Source organism: Neovison vison, chromosome 12, assembly GCF_020171115.1.
Source record: "Neovison vison isolate M4711 chromosome 12, ASM_NN_V1, whole genome shotgun sequence".
NCBI lineage: Eukaryota > Metazoa > Chordata > Mammalia > Carnivora > Mustelidae > Neogale > Neogale vison.
The window spans coordinates 5,271,501-5,290,641 of record NC_058102.1 but is presented as its reverse complement, the minus strand read 5'-3'; the positions used below and the strand labels follow the sequence as shown (position 1 = coordinate 5,290,641).

The 19,141-nt window shown below is 48.2% G+C and overlaps 1 protein-coding gene across 3 annotated transcripts in view; it reads right to left on the bottom strand.

Moving 5' to 3' along the window:
• Positions 1–19,141, bottom strand: part of EFCAB6 (EF-hand calcium binding domain 6) — a 229,542-nt gene that overhangs the window by 168,173 nt on the left and 42,228 nt on the right. For all 3 annotated transcript variants that reach the window (XM_044227789.1, XM_044227791.1, XM_044227790.1), the window contains exons 6-7: positions 18,466–18,554; positions 12,599–12,665 (exon numbers count right to left, since the gene is read on the bottom strand). In XM_044227789.1, coding sequence (XP_044083724.1) covers positions 12,599–12,665; positions 18,466–18,554 — 156 coding nt within the window. The remainder of the gene's footprint in view (positions 1–12,598; positions 12,666–18,465; positions 18,555–19,141) is intronic.

The following is a 19,141-nucleotide window of genomic DNA, read 5'->3' as shown; positions in this document are numbered from 1 at the left end:
TCTCTGATCCTGCCACTGTTCCTTCGAGAGCCTGAGCCCTCCCCCTGGCTTTCCTAATTACACTTCCATCCCAGCGCTGAAGCCCAAACTTCACTCTTGTCATCCGTGTGTTCTCCTGCCTGAACCAGGTCCCCAGCTCCCTATCCGGCCTCTGCTCTCCTGGGCTCCATCCCTCAATCCCCACTGCTTTGAGGGAGGGGACTCCAGAGGGCCAAGCCCAGGGAAAGAGGCCAAAACTGAGGCACAGTTAGCAAAGAGAAAGGAGGCACTGCCTGTCGTTTCCTCCTTCCAAACCCGGCAGGTTGCCCTGCCCAGGACGGAAAATGAGTTCTTGCTTTGCTTCAGCCCAGAGGTGGGCCTGAAAGGGAGGCACTCCAAGCCTGATGTCCCAGCCTCTGGACGCCTGACTCCCCTTGCTAGGCCCCACATTCGACGGACTCTTGCCTCCACCTCTTTTTGTACACCTGCAAGCAAGAAATGGTTTTTACACTTTTTAATGGTTGAAAAAAGTAAAAAAAACTTCGACATGTGAAAAGCGAGTTTCAAATTGCAGTATCTGCAAGTCAATGTTATTGGTGCCCAGACAGGCCCTTTCAGCTGCGCGGTGGCTCTGGCTGCGTCCCCTACAAACAGTGGCAGGGCGGAGTAACGTCTGGCTCATAATGACAGCGAGACTTCCTAGCTTTACAGAGCAAGTTCGAGGCCCCTGTTCCACTCTCCCCGACATACTCCCACTTCTATGGAGGTGGTGGTAAGTGTTGGGCGCTTTTTGTGCACCAGCACAGGGGAAGCCCTGAGGATTTAAAAGAAAACCAAAACAATAGCTACTTACACCTTTAAATTAAAGACTCCGGAGCCAGGAAATGGGCCTGAGGCTATGAAGGAGCTGCACTCTGTCTTCTCTTTCCAACCATCTTCCCCACCTCCTTCCCCACCTCCTGTGCCAGACTCAGTCCCAACACCCTCTCTCCCCGCCCCCCATCCCAGGCCCAGCCATGAGTTGCTGCCCATGGCTCTCTGAGCCCCATGCCAGGCTGGTGCTGGCCACCACAGCCCCGGCTCTCCACCCCCGCCTCCCCCAGCTAAAGCTAGCTGGCAGTCCCCCCCTCATCCTGATGCCCGCTCCTCCTTCTCTTCCTTCTCCCTCCCTCCTTCTCCCTCCCTGGCCCCCGCTGCATGGAGCCCCCTGCCTGGAGTACCACAGCAGGGCAGTAGGTGACCCTTTCCGTGTCCTTGGAGCCCCAGGCTGGGGAGATGCCCAAGGACAAGGGGGATGATGGGCTGGGCGGTGAACCAAGCATCTAGGGAAGGGAACCACAGTGAGGACAGACTAAAAAGCCTAGATTCTTCCATCTGGACAGCAGGCCTGGGGAATCGCGGGCTGGAAAGCTCTAAGTTCTGCACTGTGCCTACACAAGCCAGGACTCATTCACCTAACGTTCCCAGAACAGAAACGAAGCCCTATTTCACATGGGAGTGAAGTGAAATGGGGGGAGGAGGGAGCAAGAGCAGCAAAATTAAAATATTCAAAAAAAGATTTAAGTGAATTTATGGAAGGCAGACTCTTAAGTGCTATTACAAGAAGCAGAGAGCATCTGACCTTAAAGAGTGAGGCAGGGACACGGGGGGCGGGGGTGGAAACCTCCCACAGGCATGACGGTGAGCCACACTGAGAACCACAGAAAATGCTCCTGGTGGCAGCGGCTCCCCACCGCCACCACCACGCCAGTGCCTCCGTGTCTCCCTCCCTCCTTCCCCACAAGGACCTCCAGACAGTGCTGCCCTGACCGGACACTGGCTCTGAGCTGAGACTTCAAATCCCAGCTCTGCGCTATTTTTCAGGTAACCCTGCAGTAGTAACCTGACCACTAAACCTCAGTATCTTCATCTGTGAAATGGGAGTGAATAAGGGGACCCTGTCAGCTGTGGTTGGGAGGAGAGCTCAGGTGTGCAAGCACCTCAGGTGGCACTTCGGGGGTGGGGGGGCGGCTGCAGACTGGGACCAAAGGCTGAGGACAGAGTTCCAAATGACCAAACATCCGCATACCCGTGTCAAGAAATACTGAGTACCGCTGCTCCTCCCGCCCCAGCCAACTCCTCCAACCCCTTCACTGCCCCCTGCCCAGCCCGTTCATTGGAGCCTTGAGAGGACATAAGGTCTTCAGTAGGCAGGAGTCCAGAACCAAGAATAGGGCCTGGATTAATGAATATTTATTGAATGGATGAATGTATGTATATATGAATAAATGGATGGATGGATGGACAGATGGATGGATAGATAGATGAGAGGGCGGAAGGATGGACGGATGATGCACGGACGATGGACGGATGGATGGATGGATGGATGGGTAGATAGGGTGACTGCAGTATTCATGGAGAAGAAGCTTCAGTAGGCCAAGGAAATCCTTGTACAGATAGGCCAGGAACCTGCAAGAAGGGGCATGTGGGCATCTCATCTCCTAATGGACTCAGTGATCTGCTGTACACCTTCCTGGGGAAAAGACCTGAGAACAGGTCAGAGACAGCAGAGCAGAGTGGGAGGGGCCAATGAGTGTCAAGTGCATACCTACTGTTGTCATAGATGATGTGTAAATTTCCAGTGGATTGACTGGAGACCAAGAAAGGCAGAAGGCCTGAATTATCCCCCTCCCAGGGGCTGCTCCTCAAGTGAGGGGACCCATACAGCCTGAGGATATGCAGTGAACCACCCAGGGTAGAGTTGAGAAGGTTTACAGGAGTTATGCCAGAGGTGACCCTCCTCATCAGGGAACCGTACAGTCCAAAGGCCGCCCCCCCCAGTACAATCCTAATAACTCCCCATGTGCTGGCCACAGAGGACACCAGGACACCAGTGAAGGAAGAGAAAGGCATACTCCCTTTCCTCAGCCCTCATCAAAGACCCCAACTACAACCAGCGGGGAGAGGGAAAGTAGGACCAGCGAGTAAGCAGGGGGCAGGCCCCTTGGTTAGGAAGAAGGGGAAGAGATGGCCAGCAGGCCTGGAGCTGAGCTCAAGGTTGAAACTGGACTGGTCTGTCCTAGACTTTTATAACTAAATGTGACCAGAAAGCCATTAGATCTGCCTAAGATACCCTTAAGGAATGAAAAGGCAGATTTGCTAATGCCTGCTTGAGAACAGTGAGAAGAGAACAATCAAACTGCTTCATATTTGTGTCCCACTGAGATCAGATGGTTCAGTAAACCGCTAACAGTGGCTGTTATTAGTACGCTATAGTTCTTTGTTTAAAATTCTTTTTATAGCACTTTGAGCTCCAGGAAAGAAAGCTGTGAACCCAAATAAATATGACCACCCAGACATTAAAAGAGGTGAGAAAAACCCTAATGTTCCTCCCAGAAGGCCAGAATTCTCAGGCTGCAAATAATCCTTCTTTAGGCCCGGCTCTGATGTGGCCCTCACCGGAGGAAGGTCACACTTCTTCACGCCAGAGCGCAGCCTGCCCAGTAAACTCACTTCGACTGTCCACAGTGGTTCCTTCCCTGGTAAGTTCTTTTCTGCTCTGTTCCTCCCCCGGAACCAGGCTTCCTTGCCCAGTGTCTAGCAGAAGGGGGTGAGAACGGCCTCCTACCCGCCTGCCTGGGGACTGAACCCCAAGGGGAGGGGGCTTCTAGCAGCTTCTATGTCTTGGCTCTGCAGCAAAATGGAAGGGTTCAGCATCCACGGCTGCCAGTCTGGCACCTTTCTGTCATCACGACTACATTCATTTTAAATTTAAGGAGTAAATTTTTTAAATGAAACCATGAAAAAGGATTTTTCTTACAATAAACACATCAATGCTCATTTTCCTTATTATTCTACTTTTGGCTATTTCGTATAAAATCTTTAATTAAAGTTTTTCTTTGAAATTGTCATTATCAACCCAGAAGAAAGAAAGAGGGAAAAAAAAGAACAACACAGCTGTGCAGATATGAAGAGCTATTCAGGACTAAATGAACTGGAACGAAGTAAGTAGCTTGACTGTTATGTTCTTACTTTTGGCTCTGTATTCTCCATAGCACAGTCAAGCTTGTCACTTTCTATCGATTCCATCTGTTTACATTCTGCAGAGTATTGGCTGCCTACCGTGAACATTTCCTATTTACCAGCTGGTAGAGATGAGCCAAACCAGATAGGAAAAAATTAGACTACATTCAGAACCCCATAAACACAAACTTTCAATTTGGGGACATGTGGGAGGAGCGGCGGCCGGGCCTGGCTCACCTTTAACAAAGCCTTCGCCTCCGCGCCCGGGGCTGACGCTCCCTCTGGTTGCTTTGGCGCCCCGCCCGCACCCGCATGGGCCCAGGACGATGCATGTAGTTTTTGAACACATATAAATCCTGCCTTTCCCCAAAATTGAACAAGCTTACACAAAAAGACATCGAAATGAGATCCATAGGAACAGAGAGAACGGAGTTAAAGAAAGAGCTAAAGAAAGCATCCTGAAAGAGTTGCTCCAAGGGAGCAAAACTCCAAAAACTCTGGCTTTGGGTTTCCTTGTAGCCAAGGTGAGGAGAGAACTTGCTGTCATATACGCCAGAGGCCATGTCAGCCTTTTCCCACATTTGATTTTCATTTTCAAAAGGCTTACCTGCAACATATAGACTTCTAATAAGAAATTTTAGCTGCTCTTGAAAACTTCTGACCCAGCTAGGAAAATAAGCTCTATGTCTAAACACCGAAGGCTTTCAACATGTGCCGACTCTAGAAGCAGCATTTCCTGAACCTCCTTTCTTTCGAGTCCAGTCCAACCCCATAGGATGAAAGCTCTGTCCCAGGTATGCAGGAAGGCTGGGGCCCTTGTCACCCTAACCGCAAATCACTCACAGGACAGAGCTGCATGCCAGGAGGTGCAAGCCCACCCCCTCCCAGGAACTCCATGGTTTCCCCCAAACACCTGAGGTGCTCGGCAAAGGTAGGCTGTTCCTGTCGAGTGACTTGCAAGGCCTAGTCCAGTCCTCCGGCCACTGTGTCCATGACACTGCTGGCAGCCGTCTCTGAAAGAGCCACTTCCTCGTGAGAAATTGGCAATGAACCTCCTCCTCCACCACCACCCCCCCGCCAGCCCCACGCTTTAGGGTTCACACCTGACCTTCAAATAATTCCATCTTTTCCTCCATCCTACCTTCCAAAAGTGTTCTGTCCTGTCCTGCCTTGAGAAACAGAACTCTCCACGGGATGGTCACAGAGCTCATCTCCCCACCGCCCCGGCCGCCTCTCCCCTTGTCTCTACCTCCATATCCTCCTCTTGAGCCCGAGTGCGATCCTGACAGCGCCCCACATTTCACCCCCTCCTCCATCCTCATCACCCTGAAACCCTGTCCGCGGCTCAACTCAAGCACCAGCCTCATCTGAAACCAGGCAGTGTTTTCTGGCTACTCCAGTGACTGTCCACTTTTCCTACAGAACCGTTTATCCTTTCAGTAAATGTTTCCTGATGGTCGCATCAAGAGCCAGGATCCGTTCAAGGCACTAAAGTTAATACCAGCGAGCATGACAGAGAAGGCACCTACTCCCCAGGAACACACATCCTGGTGATAAACAAGTCTCAGAACACTCAAAGTCTCAGGGAAATGTGGAATTTTAGAGAGGTTAGTCAAACACGTCTCCACGCCGAGTGCCATCGGCCAGGATGTGTGTGTGATGCTTCCTCCCCGGGCCACAGCAGGCCACGGGGCATCCTACCCTGGGGAGTCTGATGAGATCTGACCTGTGTTTTGCACAGGTAAGTCAGGGTGTCGTGTGGGAGAGAGACTGTAGGGGGCGTGAGCAGGAGCAGGAAAGGTGATCCAGGAGTTCCTGACAAAGCGCAGGGTGGGCACACAGTGCTAGCAGGGAGAGGGATGGGCTCCGGGATGGCACATGGGACGCGGGAGACGAGCTGGATGCAGGAGCAGGGCCAGTGCAGAAACCCCGGCCTCCAGACGGACCCTAGGTTGCGACACGAACAACTCCATGCATGGCGGCACCCTTCCCTCCGACGCCGGGGTGACCAAGGGAAGAAGGCTGCCTGGAGAGGCCCAGGACGACCAGCAGAAGGTCTGGTCTGCTCTGCGGACGGTGCCGAGTCTGGAGCCCAGACAGAGATGGAAGCGCGGAGTCCTCCAGACCGTGGCCTGCTCTGTGGCCTAAAACCAGAGGCGACCACAAACTATCATTTCCCCTTCCCCGGGACAACTCCTATCTTATCTCCTCCAAATGCAAACTCCAACTCCTGTTTTTTTGAGCAACTTCTAGGCTCCAAGATCTTTTTATATTGATTGTCACCGAGAGCCTCAAGAACAGAAAAACCCTGCACTATTCTTTCCCCACTTCACGGCCGAGGACACAGTCCCCAGAGGGACTGGCTTGCTCAGGGCCACACACGCGGTGAGGGCTGGCGCTCCGTGCACACCCAGCTGGGGAAGCCCACGTGCTCCGGCCAGCCTCCCCTACCATATTGATCGAACTATTGAACATGCAAGAAGATTAAAAAAAAGAAGAAGAAGATAAACCGCCTAAAATGATGCAAATTCTGATATAACCAAATCTTTGCTTTAGCTTCCTGATAAGTCTTTAGTAAATTAATAATAGAACCACCAAAAATAGGTCCTGGGGTAGGAGCATTTTCGATATAATTTTTTTTTCTAGAATGGCAACTGATTATTTTGTTATGTGAAATTCTCTAGATCAAAATGTAAGCACTCCTCTTCATTTAGTTGCACACAGACACGCGAATAAAAGCTGTGACATTATTAATCACTATATTCAGTTATGATTGATAGGCTTTTCTGCAAGGAGGAAAAAGTGGCTCAGATACAATCTGTCCCAACAGCTCTACGATATGCTAATATTTTCTTCAGATGAGAGAGGAGATGTGTTCAAATACCTGTTATAATAGGCAATTAATACCCGTGCACCAAAGTGGGGCTGATAAAAGTGGGATTAGGAGAATATTATAAATTAACCAAAAGCTTGTATGTTTTAGTAAATGGCCTCATTTTGAGTTTGACACAGTCTTTTTATGAGGCAAACAGACTGCATTCTGGTACATTCGTTCATGCTAATGTGATGTTATAATGTTAAGGTACGTTTATGAAATGGTTGTGATTCTAATGACTGTTTCCTTATTTGTCGAGCAATAATTTTTTTAATTTCTTTTTGAGGAAAATCCACCTATTTAAGAAAATGAATCTAACCCATCACTTGTGTCTCTTCCGCGCGAGGATATTGCAGACCACGCGAGCAGCTTAGTACCTCTCATTATTTACTAATTGCTTCTCAAATGACGGAGGCTGCTCTCTACAACTCCAAGGCACCAGGGTAAGCCCATAAAACCTCGTGTCAGATCGCTTGGTGTCCGACAGACACACTAGTCGCGGCTGACTGGGTAGACCAGATGTTCTGACATCATGGCGCCCGGGCGTAAGAAGGCAGCCCTGGTTTGTGTGGGGACGCGGTACAGGAGCAAACAGCCCGCGGCTCTGGTTGGGCCTATTTATTTGCCTTTTTTATGTCTTTAACTGAATTATACATTCTTAATTCTACTCTTCAGTTAAGAACAGTTCTTTCGTATGTAGGGGCGGCGGGGAAGGGTCATGACTGTTCTGCACGTCCCCTGTGCTCTTCGTCGGTCAGCACGGCTTCCTGCCTCTCAGGAATTCCCTGAACGTGGCTCACAATGAGCATTGACCCCCACCTCGAGGAGCAAGCTGAGATCTTCTGGCACTTCCGCTTACCCTGCCAGGCTGGGGGAAGAAGTTGGGGCCCTGCAGGACAGGTGGGGAGCATAAAAGCCCAAGGACGGTGGAAGAAGTATCAGAGGGAAGATGTCAGAACGAGGAAGAAAAGGGAAACTCCCAACTGCCCACTGGAAGTAGATGCTACATGGATGCAGGGACGAGTCTGTGGTCTGAACAAAAGAGGCCACTGGTGTGTGCAGTGAAGGTGTGACTTCTCCATGATGGACTGGGTCCACCTCTGTTCTAGTTTCCTCCATACCAGCGTGGAATAAGGATGGCACCTGCCTTGAGGGGTTCTCCCGAAAATTAGTCCTTTAACACAATAAAACACTTAGAGCAGCTCCTAGTAAGTGCACAGTGCTATTACTTATAGAGCTGGCAAAATCCAAAAAATTACAGTGTCCACAGGATTAAGGCTACGGGGATCCTTTCGGTGGGAGGCTGAAGCAGATGCTGCTGGTTGCCTTCTGCAAACCCACTCACCCCTGCTCTCTTCTAACAAAACCGTTCATTTTCCATTGTTTCGATATCTACCCTCTGGTGGCCCTGGAGGGAGCCAAGGAAGTAATTACACCAGGAAGTAATCAGGGTTGGTTCAGGCTGCTCACAGAGACCAACATCATTGCCAATGACTGGTTTGGGTGTGGGACATTTTTCTTGGTTGTGAGTCAGAAGAAAAGTCTCCCCATGTTTATAGAGTCATATTGGAAGAAATAGCATCTGGAAAGAAAAAAAAACTTGACATCACAGTGCCTGCATGTCAAGCCCGAATGGTAACGACATCCTGGTGGCCAGCAGGGACATGAGTTACCCATCCCCGCATCCGTGCTCCCTCCTGCTTCTCAGGTGAGACGAGCAGGGCCATCTTGATTCAGCAAGCCGGGCAGGGGGTTTTCTACTTCTCTCAGGGCAGAGCAACCCGATGCCTGCACGGCGGAGGTCGTGCTGCCTGGTGGCAAGTAAAGCCAACCACCGGCGGGGTTTCAGGATGCCTGACAGCTGGCCTCACTCACTCACAGATGGAGGAAGGGACTAACATCTACTGAGCGTCTCCTGGACGCCAACGGGCTCTGGTCTCTTATTCTCATTCATTCTTTTAACTACCCTGAGTGGTTGCTGTCTCCACTTTGGAGATGAGGACAGTTAGAATAGTGAGACAACTGTCCAAAGTCCCCTGGAGGGGCTGCGGAGCCTGGGTTCCAGCCGGCTGGGCCTGATTCCCACTAAATGCCTCTGCTTCCCTAGGAGACCGTGAGAGCAGAGAATCGGAAGCGCAGAGAACTCAAGGACCCGTCCAGCAGATGCCAAGTCATGGCGCAGAGGGGGAGCAAAGGGCCAAGGGATTGAGCGTAAGTAAGGCAAGCACGGGACTTCAAGGAACTCCTGACCGGGACCCAGTGCAGCACCAGTTGAAGACCAGGACCAGCTAGAGCCAGAAAAAGATGTCCTCAGGACTCCCTGGGCTCACAGAGCCCCACGGGAATAGACAGCGACCTCATCACATGAAGCCGTGGATCACAGTCACCACAGGTTGGGAGAGCGGGGACCTGGAGACCATCCAGGCTGGTCCCCAGCCATGACAGACAGAGAGAACGAGGCTTCAGAGAGCCCAAGGATGTGACTGGGTAATGAGGGGGGATGTGAACCTACACAGGAGGGTCTAAGTGTGTGAGAGGAAGGGAAAGGCCAAGGAACCCGCCATCGGACCGAGCTCCCTGAAGTGGAGAACGATCAGGAAGCACGAGCACTGGGGTTTGGTAGGTCTGGGGTGCCAACTGCTCATTATTTGTTGGTTTAGGAAGGCTAGACGACACATACATTTAGCAAAGTCTGGCTCCCAAAATTCAGAGACATTTGCATGCATTCTTGGCTCAAGCAAGCCATGTGGACTTATATTTAAAACGAAATAATGAGCTTTCTTCCATTCCCAGACCGTATAGATCAGCCGGCAATGACAACATATATCTAAAGAGAGCCTTCCTTTAACAGCTCCCAGGTACGCGTCCCCGTCTCCAATGCTCGTGTGGGCAGTGTTTGCAGGACAAGCGTCTCAGCTGGAAATAGGCTCCAACACTCAGCAAACAAGTGAGGGTATCTGGTTTGTTCTGCTTGTTTTGAGAGTAGGTGGGAAGGGATGATTCACTGGTGTCCCTACCTGTCATTCGAAGGGAGCTGCAGTAATAATCGTTCTAGTGAGAGCTGGCACTTCCCAGCTGTTCCAGGCGCTTTATACTGCATAGTGTCAAGCCACACAACAGCACTTCTGTTAACCGGGATGCAACAGGAAGTTACTAAGAGGGCTAAAAGCTATCAACATAAGGGAGGAAGGGAAGGGACACAAGCAGGGAAGGGATGTGCTTTGTTTACAGAACCAACAGTTCCATCAAGGAGATGCTCAACTAGGTGTCTCACCCAAGAGCCCCTTGCCAGATGTGTCTTGCCTGACACCCCCTTATGTGAGCCTCTTTGAGCTGGACTGGGAGTTGAGGACCTATGCAGATGCCCCCGAGTGGTCCTGGTCACCTTTAGCTCATTATTAATACTAGGATCCCCTCCTATGGGCAGAGTTTTCCACCATTTTTTTTTTTTTTTGGACCATCCTATGTAAAGGCACTAGCATGTTGACACACTAGGCATGCGCAATTGAGCCAGAAGTGCCTAGTGTGCTCCCTGCCCTTGCCCTCAATACATGGACTAAAAGCTTCCTGTTGGAACCCCTCAGGGAGACCGTGTATAGCGTGCACACACGGTCTCCTTACTTGGAACAGGTTAATACCAAGTTCTTTGCTTTCAACAAAGGTTGTGTTCAGTTTGATGGACTACAAGCAGCAAACCCCTTGAGTTCAGTTATACTTCCAGGTGGGTGTTATTATTCCCACTAATGGATGAAGAAACCCAGTGACAAGGACTTGTCAAGGCTGCCAGGCTGGTAAAGGGCAGAGCTCCAAGATGGCAACCCAGATCTGACCCCATCCCGTTGAAAAGAAAAGCTACAGACTGTCCGTAGAGTCACTTGCCTGCGGCATGGCAAACCAAGACTTAACTCTCGGCTTCTCCAGGACTGGAACTTGAAGCCAATCAATCTGGAATTAGCTGGTCAGCTCCGATGAGGTAATCTCGTCATGTGCGCCCTCTCTACTCCCCCTCCCCCCACACCACTCCAAAGGAAGATGAGGTAATCTACCTAATGAGACCCCTTGTCCTCCCCTGCTCCCCCCACCAAGGGAAGGTGACCTGGCCTGAAACAATCCTTTCTTTCCTTTTGCTAATCCTTCTTGCCTGGCCCCCCTCCTTATAAAATCCCACCCCTTTTACATCTCCTCGCACCGCCCCCCCTACTTTGCTTCCTGGGGTACTGCTCAGTTCACGAATCGCTTAATAAAGCCAATTAGATCTTCAGATTTACTCAGCTGAGTTTTGTTTTGTTAACAGTCCCAAGGTCAGTCTTGTCCTACACCACCTGCCCGGCCAGAGTCGGGGTCCCGGGTAGAACTGGGGTTGCAGTTGACGCTGGCTAGAAAGCCTGGCACAGAACATGCCCCCGCGCCCCCCACCCCAGCCGCCCTGGGGTCTAGCACTTCCTCAATCTCCCCTCTCCAGCTTCTTCCCCAGAAGCTGCTTGAAAGCGGCACTGTGTAAGCCGCTGACAACTCAACTCTTAACCGGTTTGAGGGCTACCCCCACGGAGAAGAGGGGGGGTTCTGGAATAAAAGAGGAGTCAGAAGAAGGCATGACTCGTGGTGGAGTTCCCTTGGAGCTTTCCTCACGGAAGCCTCTTGTCGGGAACTTACCATCCCAGCCAAGGTCCACACACACCACACTCACTGAAACGATCCATTATTGACCCATGAGGGTGTTTATGTTGATACGATGATTGTCATAAATGGCTGAATTTCCCAGGAGTATTTCATGATTAACACAGTTTAGGGAGAGACAAATTAAAGATGAACCATAAATAATATCAATCCCTTTACATATTTCCTACAGCTTAACCCATGAACCACAATAGAAGCAGCAAATAATTACATCAGGGTCCTTACTAACATATAGTGAAACCAGATTTTTAGGAATATATAATGCTTAAAAAAGTATCACATGAAGATGAATTTTCTGGTGTTAATGGCATCAGCCGGGGAAATTCAGACAAACATTTTGTGGATTCCTGGCTATTTTTTATTTTGAAATGTATGAAAATCTCGGAGGAGTTCAAAAAGGAAAGAAAATTTGTCACATTTCAAACCAACATATTGAATCGAGTAAATTGAATCATGATTCTCAGGCTGCCTGTGTAACTGACAGGCTCAAATGCATTTTTAAAAGGGGTCTGATTCCAACCCCCCGAAAGCCGCAGCATCTCCCTGCTCCCTGGCTGTGGGCGATGATGTCTAACCATAATCAGCAAAGAGGGACAAGACTATGGGCTCTTCTGCCAAACACATGTAGTAGCTTCTGTGGCTAAATTACTCAGTACTTAAATATACATCGCTCTGAGTTTTCCCGGTTATTTTTGAGCATGCTGCTCCCGACCGGCACTTACTGCTAAAATGCAGAAGTTTTCTCCTTCTAAAGAGAGCCTTTGCTTCAGTCTTGGACAAAAGCAGAAAGGGCAGGCCTACCACTAGAGATCTAAAGTTAATACAAAAGCGATTAATATTCCAGGACTTCTGTTGGTGTCATTCACCCAAAGAGGCACCAGGCGAGGCAGCGTAAGTCGTCTGTATACAAGCTTTCGCACGGGCTTGTTACAGGATCTACTCGTCAGCGGCTTTGACGTGAGAGCACAGACGACAAGATGTGGCTCATTCTGCTTCATCTACCTCTGCTAACAATGACTCTGGACGCGGGGGTGGGGGTGCGGAATTTGAAAAGATCTCGATTACCTTTTCTCCTATTTGGGTCTCAAGTTCTTTTACTGTCCGACTGCAACTCATTTCATTCTCACCTCCTCTTAAAAAAGAAAGAGAGAAACTTTGCATTATTATGTTTTAACTAAGTAAATGCTTACATAGGACATGCAGAGATCAAAATGATAAGGCTTTCTAAATTATGTATTTTCTAACACAAGGTATTTCTTAGGCACCACTGTTCGCTGGCAGAGGGGGCTTGGGCCAAGCCCTTAGCTTCTCCATGCCTCCGTTTCCACACCCATAAAATGAAATAAAAAGACATTTATTCCTTCTCCCAGGGTACCGTGGGAACGGAGTAATTACAGCTGACACTTGATGAGCATTTCCTACGGCGAGCCCTGGCGAGCCCCGTCTGAGTTCATCCTCACAACAACTGTGTGGGTCAAGGGCCATCATTGCAGACAAGGAGACAGGGAGACAAAGGTCATGGGTGGCGAACTGGAGGTGCGGGTCATGGCCCCACCCTCAGCACCCCCTGCTGCTGCACTTTGCTCTGACCTCTGAGGGGTTCCCAGTCCACTGGGGAGGGAGCAAGCTAAGCCACTCCATAAAGGACTTGATGGTGGAGGCACGCACCATCCCCTTGGCTCTGCCTACTTTTTTTTAGATTTTATTTATTTATGAGAGAGAGAACACGAGCAGGGGGAGGGGCAGAGGGAGAGAAGATCTCTCAAGCTGACTCTGCACTGAGCACGGTGCCCTATATGGGGCTCGATCTCACGACCAAGAGATCAAGACCCGAGCCAAAATCAAGAGTCTGACGTTCAACCAACAGAGCCACCCAGCTGCCCCTGGGGCCATCTGCTTTAATGAACTATTTTTTATTTGGGGTTATCCATACATCTGTAAACTGCTTCCGAGCCCCTCTTTGGAAAGAGCCAGGAAAGACCCACCAGGTGAGGAGCCAGGAGCGACCCAATGGAAGGAAAAGCTCTCTGGACAAAGCAAAGGGAGCACACAGGGGCCGGAGCTCAGCACATGCCAGCCTTGCTGCTGTCAATCGGCCGGGGAGACCAGAGCCCGCCCAGCAGGGCGGTGGTGGGGGAGAGTTCAGAGATGGAGTGGACACCATTCCTTGGTGCTGTGACCATGATAAGGAATCCTCCTACAGGGGCAACAGGAAGCCATCGGGGCATTTTAAGCAGAAATGAACTACGTTTTACATAGGAGGAAACTGAGGCTCAGAGGGTTAAGTGTCCAAGTCCAAGGTGGAAACTCACCAGGAATCCAGCCGTATGACGTTGTTTTAAATGCAGTAATTTTTGTTTTAATTATGTATTGACTAGACGCATGACACTTTTTGGCAATAAGATTTAAAGAACAGAAATCAGAAAAGGCCTGTGTAGCTGCCATCAGCTGAAGAGACAGCAGCTTGGGTCCAGAGCCTGGTGGCCTCGCTCCCAATCTCACCCTCCCATCCCTCCGCAGCCCCAGGAAAACGCTCTGCCCAAGCGCACGCGGGGCCCCTTCCCTTCACCACTGTCTCCCCTGACTCCATCTCAGCGTCTCCTTCGGGAGACACAGCCCATCATCTGGTAGTAACTTAGCCACAACAGCCTTCTTGAGATGAGTATTCCTTGGAATGGTATGTCTTTGAGCCCTTCCACTTCAACCTGTCTATAAACAAGTAGATTCTATAAACTTCTGTGTAGTTTCTTCTCTTCGTGGATTTTACTCTCTCTTATCTAATCACACAGTCTGTGCCTTTTAAGTGGAACCTTTATTACAATTACCGATATACTTGGGATTTTTATTTATTCTGCCTATTCTGCGGCTTCTTGCCTTCTTTTCTGTCAATCCCGTTTTTACGACTCCTTTTGTCTGCCTCTGTAAGTTGGGAATCAGTCATTCCATTTTTAATCTTATGACAGCCACTCTGGAAATTATAACCTGTGTATTTTTCTATTTTTTTAAGGTTTTATTTATTTGATAGAGAGAAATAGCAAGAGAGGGAACACAAGCACAGGGAGTAGGAGAGGGAGAAGCAGGATCCCCATTGAGCAGGGAGCCCGATGTGGGGCTCAATCCTAGGACCCCAGGATCATGACTTGAGCCAAAGGCAGCCACTTAACGACTGAGCCACCCAGGTGCCCCTAACTTGCATACTTTTCAAAGTCTAAAGTTAATCAAAAATTTTAATCTTCCTTCTGGTCAAAGTGACGACTCTAGAACATTCCATTCTGGTCCCTCCTCTCAGCATATATATTGCTACTATCATGTATTTTAATTCTATCCTATCTTTAAATTCCCAAAGTCGTCATTATTCCTAGTCCTTAGTGCTTCCCGAGGTCAGCGGGCATGTTTGGATCTAACCGCACATCTCTGCCCTCTTGTTGCCCACATCGCATCTTACTGTCCATCCCGAAGTGTTTTCCTTCCACTGAAAGTACCACACGCACAGACACAAGTAAGAGGCATGCTTTGCAGGATGAAGAAAGAGAGGATCTGGCTGAAAGGCGACCTTGAACATGGCAGGCAAAGATGCACATGTTTCTCCTTGTCCCCACAGCCTGACGTCAGTGCTTGAGCCTGTACTATGGCGAGAAGAGGGAAAGGGTCCCGGCGTTCCCACAGGAAGAGATCTCAGTCTTACGAACTCTAGGCTGGCAAATACCATTCCCAGTGTGTGGGAGAGACCGTCCCTTGGTCTCATACCTGGAACATCAGCCTTGGCCCAAGGGTCAGTCCTAAGTGAACCCAGCGCGTCCCCTCACTGCCTTTACTGCTCTCTGTGATGCTGAGGTCGATGCCAAAGATTTGCAGTCTCTCTGTGACATGCCTACACGGGGGTTTCTGTCCATCCGTCCGGCTTAAGATCCTTTCAAATATTGGTTCCTCCCTATCCTTTTCCCTAAATATCTGGAAACCCCATAAGAAACCTCCTAAGCCTTCTCTCTCCCCTCCATGTCTCTTAGACCCGTCCTCCATATTCCATCTCTCTGTCCTTCTGTGTGGCTTTCCGGATCACAGCTTCGGACCTACTTTCCACTCCACTAATGCTCCTTTCAGCTGCACTTCATCCACTTTCTCCACCCGGCCACTGGATTTTATAGCCACAATGATCGTATCTTTCACTACCAGAAGTTCTGTTCTGTACTTCTTTGAATCTTTTTTTTTTCTTTTTGCCTCTTATTTCGTGTTTATACAAGGCGTCCGTGCTTACCTTTCTCTGAGCACACTACCACAGTTTCAGATTCTAGATCTGATGGCTGTGGGATTCATGTATTTGGATATCTGTACTGGATACAGGCCCCCTGGAGCTCTGCTGGTTTGCAGGCCTCATTCTTTGTCTCTTCATATGTTTTCAGTGATTTGTGTGTGTGGCCTGATACTACTTGGCACTTGTCTGTGGAAATTCTGTGAGGGCTGGGTTGCAAACACAGTCTCTACAGGTCATACCCAGCCCTGTACCAGTTTTGTTTTGTTTTTTTTTAAAAGATTTTATTTATTTATTTGACAGACAGAGATCACAAGTAGGCAGAGAGGCAGGCAGAGAGAGAGAGGAGGAAGAAGGCTCCCTGCTGAGCAGAGAGCCCGATGTGGGGCTCGATCCCAGGACCCTGGGATGGTGACCTGAGCCAAAAGCAGAGGCTTTAACCTACTGAGCCACCCAGGCGCCCTCAGGCCTCTAGATTTTGTCCCCTGTCCTCTTTACTCCAAACAGCCAGCCAAACTGAAACACAAATTCACAGGATTTAGCTAGTACTCTCAAGGCAAAAGCTGGCTGGATAGAATGCTTCCTTCTCCTGATTCTATCTCTAGGGGAGTACCTACTTTCTTGCCAGCTCACTGGTGAAGGAAAATGTATGTATACATTTTACCTTTTATTGGTTATTTTAGTTGTTTCCAGTGGCAAAACTGTTTGTGCACAGAGCCTACCGTATCACCCGGAGGAACAGTGTCTGCTCACTATTGCATCGTCTCCGGCAGTAAAGAAAATTCAGCCCCGTGATCTAAGTCAGTTATGAGCTGAATCTTTCAAATTTAGTTAAAATATTTAGCCTCTTATAGTTAAGGAAGTAACTTGTGATCCTTTGCATCTCAAATTAACTATTAGACTAATGTTTCACAATTAAGGTACCGAAAACACACACACACACACACACACACAAGACTACTCCTGCTTTCAGTTTTTCTAATTGTTTAGCTTTTTCAACAAAGAATATTCAAATTAGGCTACTGTCCTCCCCAAAAGCTTATCACAAATGGGGATTATTTTAGGTTAAGAGTGCAAATATACAGTTTATAAAACAACTAGTCATTCTTTCAAATAAACCTGGAGATTATCTCAGCCGACCACTTACGGGTCATTCATTAACTAATCGGAGCACAGAGAAGTCCCTGAATACTGGACCAAGGAGGACATGTACTTTGTCATTCTTGCTGGAGTTACCGTACTGATTCATTGATCCTTTTTTTTTTTTTTAATTGTGGTTAAAAAACAAAAACAAAAAAACAAAAACCTACCCAGGTAACATAAAATTCACCATTTAATCATCATTAAGTGTGCAGTTCAGTAGTGTTACATATATTCACATTGTTGTACAACACTTCTCCTCCAAAACTTTCTCGTCTTACGAAACTGAAACTTAAATCCGTTGAACGAGTCCCCGTTGCCCCTCCCCCCTGCTGCACGACTTCTCACACCTACACTGGGACCCCAACAGACTCAGTTATGAGCGCTCTCGTACCCAAATCTGCTAGTTTCTCAGGGTCTAATTTAACTCTTAAAACTGTTTGCACAATTCCTGAGAAAATGAGGTTATTCATTTAGAGTCCAATAATCTAAGTGAATAACTTTTCACTAGTATGGTCTTTCCTAAATCAGACACTAGAATCAGAGACCTTTCCGGTGGGACAGCCATGACAGCTCATACTCGAACATTCTCCATTTTCAGCTTATAAACCAAATGAGCCCCTGCATACCTTACAGTTATGGCATAACAAAGGAGCTCAAACAAAAGTCTCTTTAAAAAATATGTCATTTCTGGGGGTGCCTGGATGGCTCGGTGGGTTAAAGCCTCTGCCTTCGGCTCAGGTCATGGTCCCAGGGTCCTGGGATCGAGCCCCGCATCGGGCTCTCTGCTCAGCGGGGAGCCTGCTTCCCCCCCTCTCTCTGCCTGCCTCTCTGCCTACTTGTGATCTCTGTCTGTCAAATAAATAAATAAAATCTTAAAAAAAAAAAGAAGAAAGAACTATAAAAAAAAAAATAGTCATTTCTGGAGTGCCTGGGTGGCGCAGTCAGCTGAGTGTCCGATTCCTGGTTTCAGCTCAGGTCATGATCTCAGGGTCCTCGGAGCCCCACGTCAGGCTCCCTGCTCGGTGTAAACTCTGCTTGAGAGTACCCCCTCCCTCTACCCCTCCCATTCATGTGTGCATTCGCTCTCTCTAAAATAAATAAATAAATAAATAAAGCTTTTAAAAAGTATTTCCTTTCTAGCTGCTAAAACATGATCACTTTCCAATGAAAGCCACTAAAAATGAAATAAAAATGAAATTTAAATTTTACATCTTAATATTTTCTTTAAAATTAAAAATCATTTATTTATTTATTATTTACTTATCATTATTTATTATTTCCAAATCTGAAATACACTGCATATAAAATATTTTAATCTGGTTTTTCAATACAATATTCTTTCTTTTATCTGAAATAGAGGTTAAAAGTCTTCTTTAAACAACCTTTTGACTGAGGATTAACTACATTAAATTCTATATGGACGATTCTACCAATGCCTCTTCCATATATATCTGCTGACATGATTAGCTGTCCTGACCTTATGTCCTCTCTCATCATTCCAAATTTCACATTTTCATATGAGAAAAGAAAAACCACTTACTTCTTTATAACATTTATATTTAGGTCCATGTCACCAAACCGGGACAGGAATTCAAGATACGGGATGGCACCAGAGCTGGTGAGGGGGACCTACATTCAAACAAGAAGACAGATGGCCAGTTAGAGGGTTCAGATCCCAGCAGCAGACAGCATGGGAGCTTTCGTGATGGAAGGTAGGATACTGTTAGTGGGGTGGGCCTTCTAGGAAACACAATCGCTTCACCCAGGTGTCTGAGTTGACACGCGTTCCTAGTAAACCAGCTACAAGCAGCCTAAATGCCAAAATGCCAGTCTGTGCTCAATTAAAAGTCAACCAGTTGTCTATAAAATTATCTGAAATCTAGTTCAATCAAAAAAAAGTTAAATTAGTAGAAATATATTCTTTTTTAAAGATTATTTCTTTATTTATTTGAGAGAAAAAGAGAGAAAACGAATGGAGGGGGGCAGGGAGAGAGGGAGAAGCAGAACCCTGGATGAGATGAGCAGGGAGCCTGACGGGGAGCTCGATCCCAGGACCCCGGGATCATGACCTGAGCCAAAGGCAGACACGCTCAACTGACTGAGCCACCCAAGTGCCCCTGAAATATAGTCACATATATTAGAATATATTTTTCCCCAAGAGGCTGACGCCACAACACAATTTTATCCTCTGAATGTCACATGAACTTTCTGTAGAA